This window comes from Hypanus sabinus, chromosome 30, assembly GCF_030144855.1.
Source record: "Hypanus sabinus isolate sHypSab1 chromosome 30, sHypSab1.hap1, whole genome shotgun sequence".
Taxonomy (NCBI): domain Eukaryota; kingdom Metazoa; phylum Chordata; class Chondrichthyes; order Myliobatiformes; family Dasyatidae; genus Hypanus; species Hypanus sabinus.
This window is the reverse complement of record NC_082735.1, coordinates 23,848,586-23,861,968: the sequence shown is the minus strand read 5'-3', so window position 1 is coordinate 23,861,968 and position 13,383 is coordinate 23,848,586. Positions and strand designations below refer to the sequence as shown.

General features: G+C 41.1%; 1 protein-coding gene across 7 annotated transcripts in view; it reads left to right on the top strand.

The window, feature by feature from the left end:
* Positions 1-12,808, top strand: part of fhl3a (four and a half LIM domains 3a) — a 122,947-nt gene extending 110,139 nt beyond the window's left edge. For 5 of the 7 annotated variants that reach the window (XM_059954420.1, XM_059954422.1, XM_059954424.1 and 2 more), the window contains exons 5-6: positions 192-378; positions 8,240-12,808. In XM_059954420.1, coding sequence (XP_059810403.1) covers positions 192-378; positions 8,240-8,391 — 339 coding nt within the window. In that variant the 3' untranslated portion in view covers positions 8,392-12,808. The remainder of the gene's footprint in view (positions 1-191; positions 379-8,239) is intronic. The other 2 variants (XM_059954427.1, XM_059954425.1) reach the window with 2 other exon arrangements.
* The last annotated feature ends 575 nt before the right edge of the window (positions 12,809-13,383 follow it).

Genomic DNA, 13,383 nt, shown 5'->3' with positions numbered 1-13,383 from the left:
TTTTAAAAGCAATCGTATAGCAGAAAAGCTTAGATGTGTCAATAGTTAATCCATTATCTGGCTCCAATTACCACCAGCTGAATGTCTCTGTAGCTTTTACCTCTAAAGACTGCTAAATACGCTTATCTTAACAGTAAGGAATTGATTTTATGCTGAGATAATTATAAATTTCTCTTCTGAACGTCCTGCAGGCCCTGACCAAAGGAGGTGTTACTTACCACAACGAGCCTTATCACAAGGAATGCTTCGTGTGCAGCGGGTGCAAGACCCAGTTGGCTGGCCAGCACTTCACCTCCCGAGATGAATCCCCGTACTGCCTCAAGTGCTTTGGGAATCTGTATGCCAAGAAGTGTGCCGCCTGTGCCAAACCCATCACAGGTAAACAGCTGCGACTCTTAGCCTCTAATAACAGCTCCCTCCTGGCCGACTGCCAGCCCAGCTGGAACTGGGACCGTGGTGGGAGAATCTTTGCAAGGTCTCTTGCAGAACTATGTAGCTCAATTTAATTGCCACAACTTACACATTTTAACATCAGAAGATTGTTCTACTGTAGGCATAGCTTGGAGTTCTTGTATTTGATTTCTATAATTTTACCATATATCAAAGTGCTTGTAGAACTGTTCTGGACTCCCAATTTGCAAGCAGGCCATTTATAATTCGGTGTAGTAACTGTTCATCAAATTCCAAAGCTTAATTCAATGATCCTATCATTATCAACAAAAGTAAAGTAAGACAGACAGACATACTTTATTGATCCCTAGGGAAATTGGGTTTCGTTACAGCTGCGCCAACCAAGAATAGTGTAGAAATATAGCAATATAAAATCCTAAATAGTTAAATAAAAATAAGTTAATCATGCCAAGTGGAAATAAGTCCAGGACCAGCCTATTGGCTCAGGGTGTCTGACGTTCCGAGGGAGGAGTTGTAAAGTTTGATGGCCACAGGCAGGAATGACTTCCTATGACGCTCAGTGCTGCATCTCGGTGGAATGAGTCTCTGGCTGAATGTACTCCTGTGCCTAACCAGTACATTATGGAGTGGATGGGAGACATTGACCAAGATGGCATGCAACTTGGACAGCATCCTCTTTTCAGACACCACCGTCAGAGAGTCCAGTCCCACCCCCACAACATCACTGGCCTTATGAATGAGTTTGTTGATTCTGTTGGTGTCTGCTACCCTCAGCCTGTTGCCCCAGCACACAACAGCAAACATGACAGCACTGGCCACCACAGCCTCCTAGAACATCCTCAGCAACATCCAGCAGATGTTAAAGGACCTCAGTCTCCTCAGGAAATAGGGACAGCTCTGACCCTTCTTGTAATGCCATTGTCTTGATTGTCTTATCTCTGAGAAGTTCATTCAGTCCAGCTCCTTTTCCAGAATCTTGAGGCTGACATTGAGAATGTGCTGTGTTTTCAATGAGACATTAAAAAACTAAGCACCAGACTGCCTTCTCTCCGGCAGAACACTAAGGACAAACTGCGAGCTCCACTTCTTTTGTTTCCACAGGGACTGCACTTTCAAAGCTATTTCAAGCATTAATTAGCAGTCAACTGCTTTGCAATTGTTACATTGCTGAAAGGAGATTTGTAAATGCAAGTTCTTTATAAACACGGCAAAAAATTTTTAAGAACATTTTCTATGGAGCTAACGACAGTTGGCACTTCACAGGGAGGTTATCAAACATAATTTCCCACAAAGTGAGATGTTTAAAAACTTCAAAATTGGAATCAGGTTGATGTGACCAGCATATGTCGTGAAATTTGTTAACGTAGTGGCAGCAGTACAATGATAAATACAGAGAAAAAAAAGGAATTGCTGAATATATGTATATTAAATAGTTAAATTAAAGATAGTGCAAAAAACAGAAATATTTTTTTAAAAAGTGAGGTAGTGTTCATGGTTTCAATGTCCATTTTGAAATCGGATGGCAGAGGAAAAGAAGCTGTTCTTGAATCGTTAAGTCTGTGCCTTCAGACTTCTATACCTCATTCAAATGAGATGAGGGCATGCTCTGGGTGATGGGGCTCCTTAATAATGGACGCTGATATTCTGAGGCACCCCTTCTTGAAGATGTCTTGGGTAGTATGGAGGCTAGTACCCATGATGGACCTGACTGATTTTACAACTTTCTGTTGCCCTTTTGGACCAGTGCAGTAGCCCCCTTCCCCATACCAGGCAGTGATGCAGCCTGTCAGAATGCTCTGCACGGGACATCTGTAGAAGTTCTCAAACCAAATCTCCTCAAACTCATAATGACATATAACAGCTGTCTTGCCTTCTTTATAGCTGCATTAATATGTTGAGACCAGGTTAGATACTGATACCCAGGAATTTAAATTGCTCACTCTCTCCTCTTCTGATCCCACTATGAGGTTTGGTTCGTGTTCTCTCATCTTACCCTTCCTGAAGTCCACAATCAGCCCTTTAGTCAAAGTTGATCAAAGACCTACATTTTATTCTGATATTATCGTAAATTAGAAAGACCCCCCCCCCCACCCATGTTTCACTGTCTCCCATGATAGCATTGAAATGATGATAGATTTTGCCCTTAAATCTATGTGACCCACTATTTCCACAATTCCACTGGGAAACCCGGATAGCAAACTGGATGGTGAATCGAGGTCATGAAGAGCCCCAGGATGCAAGTTTGCAGTGGAGATTCACAAGGATACTGCCTGCTGGGAAAGAATAAAAATACAAAACAGGCTTTTAGAAAGAAACTGGCAATATTTTCATTGGATCAGAGGCTACACCCTGAACTGATAATGTTCTGAAGTGCTGAGACACAGTAAAAAGAGAGATTGTTTCCAATGTTTGAAGAATCCAGATGAAGAGAAATAAAAAGAATTGATGTGAAAACTCTGGGGGAGAGGTGAGGAAAGATTTTTATACAAGTATTATGAAGCTGAGAAGTATACTTTGGACAAATCAGCGATTCAGATTGATGGATTCACTATACATCGTCAAGAAAGGACTGTCGGGTCTCTCCAAAGCAGAGGGGGAGGTGTATGCCTCATCATCAACTCCTCTTGGTTCAAAGATATATCTGTGTTATCCCAATTCTGCTCACCAGACCTAGAATATCTCACAATTAAGTGCCGTTCATTTTACTTGCTGTGGAAGATTTCTCCTATCATTTAGGTAGTGGTGTACATTCCTGCTCAGACCATTGTCAAACAGGCTCTAGATGATCTAAGCAATGGGATCAACATGCACGAAACAGCACAATCAGCTGCCTTCACCATCATTTTGGGGGATTTTAACCAGGTCAGCTTGAAAAAGTCACTAAATAATTATCAGCAACAGATCACTTGTCGTACCAGAGGAAACAACACACTAGACCACTGTTACACCACCATCAAGAATGCCTACCGTGCTATTCCATGCCCTCACTTTGGAAAGTCTGATCACCTGGCTGTACTTCTACTCCCTGAGTAAGGCAGAGATTGAAGACTGCAGCACCAGTAGTGAAGACCAAGAAGGTATGGACAAGGGAAGCACAGGAGCAGTTACAGGACTACTTTGAATCAGTGGACCGGACTGTATTCGGGGATTCATCTTCAAATCTGGATGAGTCTGCCGCAGTCGTTACCGACTTCATTAAAACCCATGTGTATGAGTATATGCCTATGAAAACTTGCTGTACGTTCCCAAACCAGAAGCTGTGGATGAACCCTCAGCAATTTGTCATCTGCTGAGGGCTAGATTTAAGTCTGTTGACCCAGGTCTATACAAGAAAACCAGACTTGACTGTGGAGGGCTGTTTCCAGAGTGAAGAAACAGTTCCAAGTGAGGTTGCAGGCAACATCGGATGCACATCAACTCTGGCAGGGTTTGCAGGACATTACTTCCTGCAAGTGAAACCCAACAGCATGAGTGAAAGTGCTGCTTCACTACTGGATGGGTTCAATGCCTTCTATGCCCACTTTGAAAGGGAGAACATAACTACAGCTGTGAAGATTCCTGCTGTACCCAGTGACCCTGTGATCTCTGAGTTGGAGGCTGATGTCAGGCTGTCAACCCTTGCAAGGCAGCAGGTCCTGATGGAGTACATGGTAAAGCTCTGAAAGCTTGTGCCAACCAACAGGCGGGAGTATCCAAGGGCATTTTCAACCTCTCACTGCTGTGGTTGGAAGTTCCCACCTGCTTCAAACAGGCAACAGTTACACCAGTGCCAACGAAGAGTAGTGGAAGCTGCCTTAATGACTCATCCAGTAGCATTCACATCTACAGTGATGGAATCCTTTGAGAGGTTGGTCACGGCCAGAACCAGCTCCTGCCTCAGCAAAGACCTGGACCCACAGAAATAATATATTTTTTTAAAAAGACACACTATCAGCAATTCAGCAACAATTTCTTCCCTCTGCAATCTGATTCCTAAATGGCCATTAAACCCATGAACTCTACTTCAGTTTTTTATATCATTTCCATTTTCCATTATTTTTAATCTAACTATTTAATATACATATATATATACTTACTGTAATTGACTTACTATTTATTTTTTCTTTCTATATTTTCATCATGTATTGCATTGTACTGCTGCTGCTAAGACAACGAATTTCATGACACATGCCGGTGATAATAAACCTGATTCTGATTCTCATGCTCCTTTGAACCCCTCAGCCAAGTAGACTTTAATATCATTGTTTTTGACTTGGAAGTCACCACATTACTTGGGTGCTCAACCTCTCACAATATTTAAGCTTTATTGCTTTGAGATCTGTACTCAGTCACTGAGAACTGGCATTGTACGATAAAGGAGGAATCAGTCCCTGGAATGGTCACGCTCCTGTAAATGAATATCCTTTCTTGGTGTAGGTGGTAGCCTCGAGCCTGTGCCTTATTCCCAGACTTCATGTACAGAAGTTAAAGGTAACACGGCGGTGCTCCACTGCAGGAAATACTGACTGATGGATGTTCCATTTGTCTTGCGTTCTGAAAATTATCCCATGATTGGACAAGGAGCGAGCGTCAACCTGCTAACTGGCCGTTGTCATTTTCTGTGCACAGATGACCTGCTTTAGAGCCTCCTTTACAAAGGCAGCTCAACTTCAAATGCATCACGTTAGTTGTTAAGTGCTTTGCAGCATACTGAGGGTAAAAAAGACCCTATATAAATGCAGGATCCACGTGTCAGCCAAGTGAGGTGAGGTAGAGGGGTCCGGAGTTCCTGCATATCAGGGAAAGTCGGAGAAATTGAAAGCTTGTGAAGCATCGATAAATGGAAAAGTCATGTCTTTTCTCTATTACTTTGATCTTTAGTGTTTCCTGGGCCCTGGCACTATGTGACTGTCAGCAGCTCTGTTTTAAATGGTCCCTATAATCTCTTTGCTCTACTACAAAACTATCTCTTTGGTACCTTTTTATAAAGATAGCGATTTCCACCTACTCCCCTCCCCCCAGCTGTGACAAAAGGTTCTCTTCCTGCTGTGCAGGCACACTCTGCTATATTCACAGGAATATCAGTACACTTTCTGTCACACTTAAAAGGCATAAGTCAGTAAGAAAAATATTCCAGTGTTTTACTTAGCGCTGTTTATTCTGCGCTGGAGCTTCCAATGATAAAGCCTTGAAAGAAAACCTCTTTGGAATCAAATATTTTGTAATAATATTCAGTATGCACAGTGTTGGCTCTTAAATTGACAACAACAGAGCATTTGTAATAATGATCACTGTTCCCCCAATGGCCAGCAAATGCTGAAGAGCCCTTTGATGCATTATTTGAAAGCCATATAAATAATCTAATTTATCATTTTTTATTAATGATTACATTGCTCGGCAGAATTAGGTTTATTATAACTGATGTATGTCATGATAATTGTTTTGTGACAGCAGTGCCATGCAAGACATGAAAGAAGTATAAGTCATAAAAATACATAGAGCAAAAGAGGAATAATATATTTGTTAAAAAAACTTCCATAGGTTGCCATGTTTAGCTTGAAATTCATGAATTATTGTTGAAATAGGAAAGTCATTTTTGATTGAATTAAGCACTTTCGTTGAAGTAATGTGTATTTGTATCAGATGTTGATTAACTCCAGTGAATTTAACAAAGACTTGAAAATTGAGTTTTCTGAACTTACTTTCTTCCCTCATTGCTTCAACTAAAAAGCATGGACAGAGGGAGTAAAAACAACAAAACATACTAGATGAAGTAAAAACAAGAGTTAGAGTGCAGCAAACAGGGAGTCGATGAGCTTGGTCTGCAGTCTTTGTTCGGTTGGATGAGTGGAGATGGGACAGCAAGAGAAACACTAGAGTTGGCCTAATGCTTGCAGATAAGAGTGGTATAAAGTCAGCAATTTATCCCAGTTGCATAACAGGCACGTTCAAGGACTGGTCTAGGCCCAGATTCTGCCTCGGCCCCATTTCCAGCTGTTCAGATTCCAGCTCTGCTAGGACTGGTTGGTTAGACTTACAATGATGGCTGAGCATTTTTCAGGGTGATCAGGGGACCCAAAGCAAACAACACTGTGATCTCGAGAGAGAAATTGGGATACAGCGATGGCAGAGATAGGATAGCTGGGAGTACAAGGAAACAGGCTTAATCAATGAGTCATGGCTGGGTTTGTATAGACTCAAGGACTGTGACCTGGTGAATCTGTCACTCAGCTATGGGCTTTCTGCTCCCTGGAAAATGCATCCAGTGAATACTTTTCCCTGGATCTTTCAGGGAACTGGCTCCGAAAGGGGCATGAGGAGCTTCTCATCTTAGGCGCATCACATGCCAATCAGAGAGACTCTGAATCCTGGGCACAGTTCTGTCCCAAGTGTTAGGAACCCTAAAAACTTCTTGATTATCAGAGATTGCATATCAAACCTGGGGATACCCACGTTTTGTGATTAGGGATGATTGCTCTTGAAGATATTTATATTGCTAAGTATAAATATAAATTACCAAATTATATGAAAGATGTCAACAAAATAGAGAGAGTACAGAGGAGATTTAGTGCAATATTACCTGGGTTTCAGCACCTAAGTTACAGAGAAATGTTGAACAAGTTAGGTCTTTATTCTTTGGAGCATAGAAGATTGAGGGGGGACATGATAGAGGTATTTAAAATTATGAGGGGGATAGAGTTGATGTGGATAGGCTTTTTCCATTGAGAGTAGGGGAGTTGAGAGTTCAGGGACAAAAGTTTAAGGGTCACACGAGGGGGAACTTCTTTACTCAGAGAGTGGTAGCTGTGTGGAACCAGCTTCCAGTAGAAGTGGTGGAGGCAGGTTCGATATTGTCATTTAAAGTAAAATTGGATAGGTACATGGACAGGAAAGGAATGGAGGGTTATGGGCTGAGTGCAGGCCGGTGGGACTAGGTGAGAGTAAGTGTTCGGCACGGACTAGAAGGGCTGAGATGGCCCGTTTCCGTGCTGTAATTGTTATATGGTTATATGCTTATAAATGGACCATGAGTCCAATCACCAAAGCCCAGGGCCTACCAGTCTAAAGTCTACTGGGGAAGTCAAACTGAGTCCGCTGGAGGCTGGTCCTGGGTTGGAGGACTGACTCTGTGTCTGAATAGGTTTTGTGGGTGTATCGCAGGGAGGAAAGAGGTTTGTTCTGTTGTGCTGTTGTTTAGTTATTGCTGTTCTGCTGAGCATTATGGGCATGTAGTGTTGGTGCCAGACAGGGTGGCGACATTTGTGGGCTGCCCCAGCACATCTTTAGATGGGGTTGGTCACCAACGCAAAATGACACATTTCACTCTGTTTCAATGTAAATATAAGTAAATGAATCTGAATTGAGCTATTTATAAATGAACCAGCTTTGAAGTTGAGACATCGTTGGATTTATGGCAGGTAGTTTGTGTTTGGCAAGATCTGACACAAGTGATAATAATGACCAAATAATCTGCCCATTTAGGGTCTGTCAAATTATATGTTTATATATTCAGCAGATAAAGATAAATTTTGATGAGTCAGTCAAAAAAAGTCTGACAGTACAGAAGCCACATCAAACTTTAGTGTTCATATATCATATTGTTTACCTTCTGCAACATACTTGGAGCAATGTGTCTAATATAAATGTTTATGGAAAATATGTTGCTGTTGCCATGACATAAACATTCCAAATTGTTAGGGTGACCAACAGGTCATACAAGAGTTAATGTTCACTTACTGTTGGGCAGAGCTGGTCTTTCCACGACAGGCTGTGTTTTCAAAGCCCCATTGCAGTTTGCTTGAGGCTCCCTGCCATTGACTGCTTCTAAAATGTCCACTTCTCTTTAAAGGCTTTGGAGGAGGCAAGTACATTTCCTTTGAAGATCGCCAATGGCACCAGAGCTGCTTCTCTTGTTCGCGATGCTCGGCCTCGCTGGTTGGAAAAGGATTCTTTCCCGAGAAGGATGATATTCTTTGCCGCGAATGTAACAGTGACTTATGAATTGATTGGTGATTCCAGTTCTATTCTTCATATATTTTTGTACGTTTGCATTGCACCAGTTCAGCGTTAGGCCATTTAAAGCACAGTTTGTATCCTGGAGAAGATCTTCTCTTATTTTGCTCTCCTGGTGGCATTTTGCAATTGCCATGCTGGGTGCCTCCTCTCCCCTTAGCAACACTCTAAAACAGTGGATCCCAAACTGGGGTCCAAAGACTCCTCAGTTAATGGTAGGGGTCCATGGCATAAAAAAGGTTGGGAGCCCCTGCTTTAAAGATAGAGAGGCTAAGAAACTCTTGATAAGAGTTTTACCAGCTAGTTTTTTCCCCCTATTCACACTGCTGGGATATTAAAATGGGTTATTTCTGCTACTTATTCTATAAAATTACACTTGTGCTTTTTTTTTTTACATAGCACATCTAAGATGCCAAATGAAGAGCCAAGCCATCCTAAAGAAAATGTACAGAGACAAGAATTCAGCTTGGCTTGTGAGCAAAATGATGCCAAATATGCTTCCTATCATATATCATGCTGGATTTTACCATCCATTCACTCTGGTAGAAGAATCTGTCCATTTGTCAGGCAGCCAGTCAATTGCCATCCATGCTATATTCCTACTCAAGCTGTGATTATACTGAAGGAACACTGATTTGGTTCCCAGATGGTGGTGAACATGTTAAAATTTGACCACGAATCTTGAGATCTACCTCAGATCGGGTCATGCTACAATTACGAAACCAGAGGTCTGAAGATACAGCTAGACTCTTGTTATTAATCAATAGTTACTGATTGCTTGTGGAAGTATCCTGGTGTGGATATCAGTTAAAGATAGAAGTGGACTGCCAGTGATTTTCCATCTCCCATCCCTTCTTCATAGCCTGGCCAAACTTACTCAAGAATTGTTTCACAGAAAGGTACTTCAGAGTGCATAATGTTCTCAACTCTCATGGTAGAACATCATTTCCAGTTGATGAAGTTATTGAGTTCACTAGGTTTCTCCTTAATTGCTCTGCATGATCCTAACCTGGGAAGAGAGATTATTTTCCCCATGTGGTTGTTAAAGTAAGGTGTGACACTGTAAAGCACATCATGTAAAGCCATGCTAGAACCACAGGAGTGTCCCATAACATCCAGGTATATTCAGATATACCAAGGAATACAGAACAGAGGTATTGTTTGGAGTATTTGACATTTTGATTAGCCATCTGGAAGTATTTCCCTTTATAGCAGGGGTTACCAGCCTGGGGTCAGACTGATAAGACCATAAGGTTCACAGACCCCTTGCTTAATGGTATTGGTCCATGGCACATAAGTGGTTGGGGACTCCTGACTTCAGAGTAGTGTTAATGGAATAGTTGAGGTATAATGCCAAATTTATTTAAGAATTATCTTTGTGGTTCAATCAAACGACAGAAGAGTTGGCATTCTGGAAGATTGAGAGTAAAGAGACTTCACAGAACAATACCCTTCCAGTTATTCCTTACTTACTTGGTAATGATAGACCCTGCTGTTCTCTCAGCTACTTGGCAGCCAGTGAAATTAACTCCACATCCACTGTTGAAGTCCTTGACATCACCTTCTTTCCCCTCACCCATCAGTTAGCTGACCCGATCATTAATTAAGCATGTTTTTCACTGCAGATCATCCAGACGCCTAATAAATTAATTTACGAATAGGACACCAGCTCTCTGCAGTCCTTGTTCACAAGGCACCACAAGTGACATGTAAAAGATGGCCATGGAGTGGCTGGATGGAACTGTCAGCCTGCTGTAAAATTCCCCAGCTCAGTGAGCATATCACTTAACCATTGTCTCTCTGTTCTTCTCCTTAATCTCCTTAATGCAGAGATGTGCTCAAGTGATACACCCTTTGCCCATTGATCAGCACTTGTGCTTACTTACTATCCACTAATTTGGAATGTTTGATAAATCTGAAACAGAAGTTTGAGCTTGGTCCACTCCAATATGGTATTTTTTGCAAAACTGCCTCTGCCCTAACAGTGTTCATCATTCCTCTGAGTACTGTGATGTGGCTCATTGGTTTCCAATGGGTTAGAAAGGCATGGCTGCACTTGTTTTGAACAGATTAAAAATTAATACTACAGCTCTGATTAGAATATTGTGTTTCACCCAATTTTGAAATTGGCCATTGCTTTTCCTTACTTTGACCATTGAGAGAGAGGTGTTCTTGTGTGATGTTTATTTTGGAAAAAACATCATCATCAATCAGTCTCATTGACATTTCATGCCATCTTACAAAGTGTGGTTTCAAATCTCTACACGCAGTAGAGATACAGGCAAGTAGAGGTGTGAACGATTAATCATTGCTTGGCCATGTTTTGTCATTAATTTCAGAGATGAGTTAAAAGCAGAAACTAGGGTTTATTTTGTGTTTATTTTGGCCACACTATTTGTTCTGCAGTGACATTGAATGTCCTTCTCACTGAAATGAAATGGTTTTGTACTTCCCTGGTTGTACAAGATAAGCTGTTGAGTTTTGGTGGAAGTCCATTTTATAAAGTCAATGATTAAGTTACGTTTCAAATGCTTAGGAGTAGGTGGATTAAAGGATTGGAAAGACAAACATTCCTGCTGTGTTACTGGCTTCAGTCAAAGTCTGAATCCTTGTTTACAGATGATGGATTAGAGTTGATACAATGTCAAATACATTGATTTGGAGGGTTCTGATTTGTCATTCATAGGTTCAGATAGAGTCATGCATTTTCTTATTTACCATGAAAAAATTCCTGTTTAAAGAATTCACAATGCTTTCCAGTAATTGAACATCTCAGTGTGATGTTTATAGAATGGCTAAGCATTACGTGGACTCAACTGGATGGGCTTCAAATCAGCAGAAGTATTTTGTGTTAGCTTTGAATCTCGGAGTTAGCACATCACATTGAAAGATTCACTGGACTGGAAGACAGAGTTGTCACTGGAGTGTCATCGTTGAAGAGAGATAATCTAGTTAGAGGTCAAAGGGTGGGAATTGTTGATCTATCAGTACTGATACTGATGGTGATTATAGAACAGTTTTCAATGTAAGTGCTTTACCACATTGTCAAACAAGTGGGACTGAATAGCAAAATGTCTCCAAGTTATTACATACTACGGTAAGGTGCAGAAGTCTTAGAAACACATAAATAGCTAGGGTGCCTATGACTTTTGCACAGCAATGTAGTTGTCAACGTGGAGCAAAGAGTGAGCTTGTAAATCTGGCAAGAGCAAAGGATATTAGGAATGCCAAGGGTGAAGCGCTGAGGGGTGTGGGACAAGGTGGCAGAGAAAGAGTGCCAGGGATGGCATGTGGAGTGGGTGCAGACACACCCAGCCCTGAGATACCAAGGATATTTGATTCCAAACAATTGGTTTATTGATCATTGCAGAACGTCTCTCTGGAGCTTCCACTCCCTTCCCCTTTGCCCAAACACGATTCCCCTCTCCCTGCCCTCTTCCCACTCTCAGTCCATAATAGAGACCCATATCAGAATTGGGTTTATCATCACTCACGTATGTCATGAAAGTTGTTTTTTTTTGTGGCAACAGCACAGTGCAATACATAAAATTACTACAGTACTGTGCAAAAGGCTTAGGCACCCTAGCTATATACATATGACTATGACTTTTGCACAGTACTGTACTTGGAATAATGTAGTATCATCACTCCCCAGTATCTTCACTAAATAAAAAAAATTAAAAACTTTTTTCATCACCAAATACATTGTTGATAGACAGATCCGGTTGTCAGTCTCTGGGCTATTCTGCTGGCTGCATTAGGTTGGCCACAGTACTCCTGCACTCATGAGGGAATAATTCACCATATAATTACTGGCCATCAATGCCTATTAGAAGTACTAGGAAAGGACATTTGAAAGTTGATTATAATTCATTAGATGAGCATTATATTAATTTAAACTGATCGTGTTGCCATACTGAGGAGGTACCACAGAATGCGCAAAGAAATCAGTAATCTGAACTACTTGGCTGTCTTTAGATAACTTGGATTCGATGTGTGATGTCCTATCAACTTATTGCCTTGAAAGGCAACATCTCTTGCCACTGATTTTCTTATTGTTTGTTGTTCTTTTTGAAAAGACTATTCTCCTGTTTTGATCACGTGATTTATAACCAAATACAATTGGGAATGGTGGGCCAGTCCCAGACTTCACAAGAAAGTTTACATATAACAGAATGTTATGCATGTTGATTTTTTTTAATTAATCACTTAAGCCAACATTCATATGCAACACTATCGTAAAAGCTTTGATGCTGGTAAGTCAGAGTATTTGAGTATTGTTTAACATATGCACAGCAGCATAAATGTCTGCTTAGTTTAGTTGTTCTGTCTGGCTGACTTACTTTTTCATTTATTTTTTTCTGAAATGCTTGCACAATAATAAAGAAATTAATCTGAATTTTTATTTGGCTCTGGTCTCACTCTGTTCCTTCGTCTGATATCCTCTTGTTAAATGAGAACGTCCATTCCAGTGCCTTGTTGAGGATAAGCCACTCTGAAGAGCTGAGAGAATTGGACTTGTGCAACATGGGCATCACATCAATTGGTTTCCGAGACCTCAGACTGAGGAAGAAAATATGTCGACTTCCTAGTTCCTCATCACTTTTTGGAAACCGAGCAAGAATTTTGAGAGTGAAGATTATTTCAATTTGTTTAGCAGAACTATTCTTTGATCTTTGCCAGTGTTCACAACTTGCACTTCCATAATTTTCATTACTACACCCATAGAAAATAGGTCCATAGCCTCAGCATTTGCTGTACATGATTGAACTGTCATGTGCCAAGATGCATCGATTAGAGATGTACCCTGAGCTGGCGTGGCTACCAAAAGAATATTGCTTTGACCAGGTGAAGTTTTAATGCGAGGTTTGAAGGAAAAGGAGATGGATAAGGTATATTGTACAGCTGAGGGCACATTCACTTGGTAGAGAAGGGCTGGGGATATCGGCATAATCAGGTCTTGGGCACCATAACGGTTTG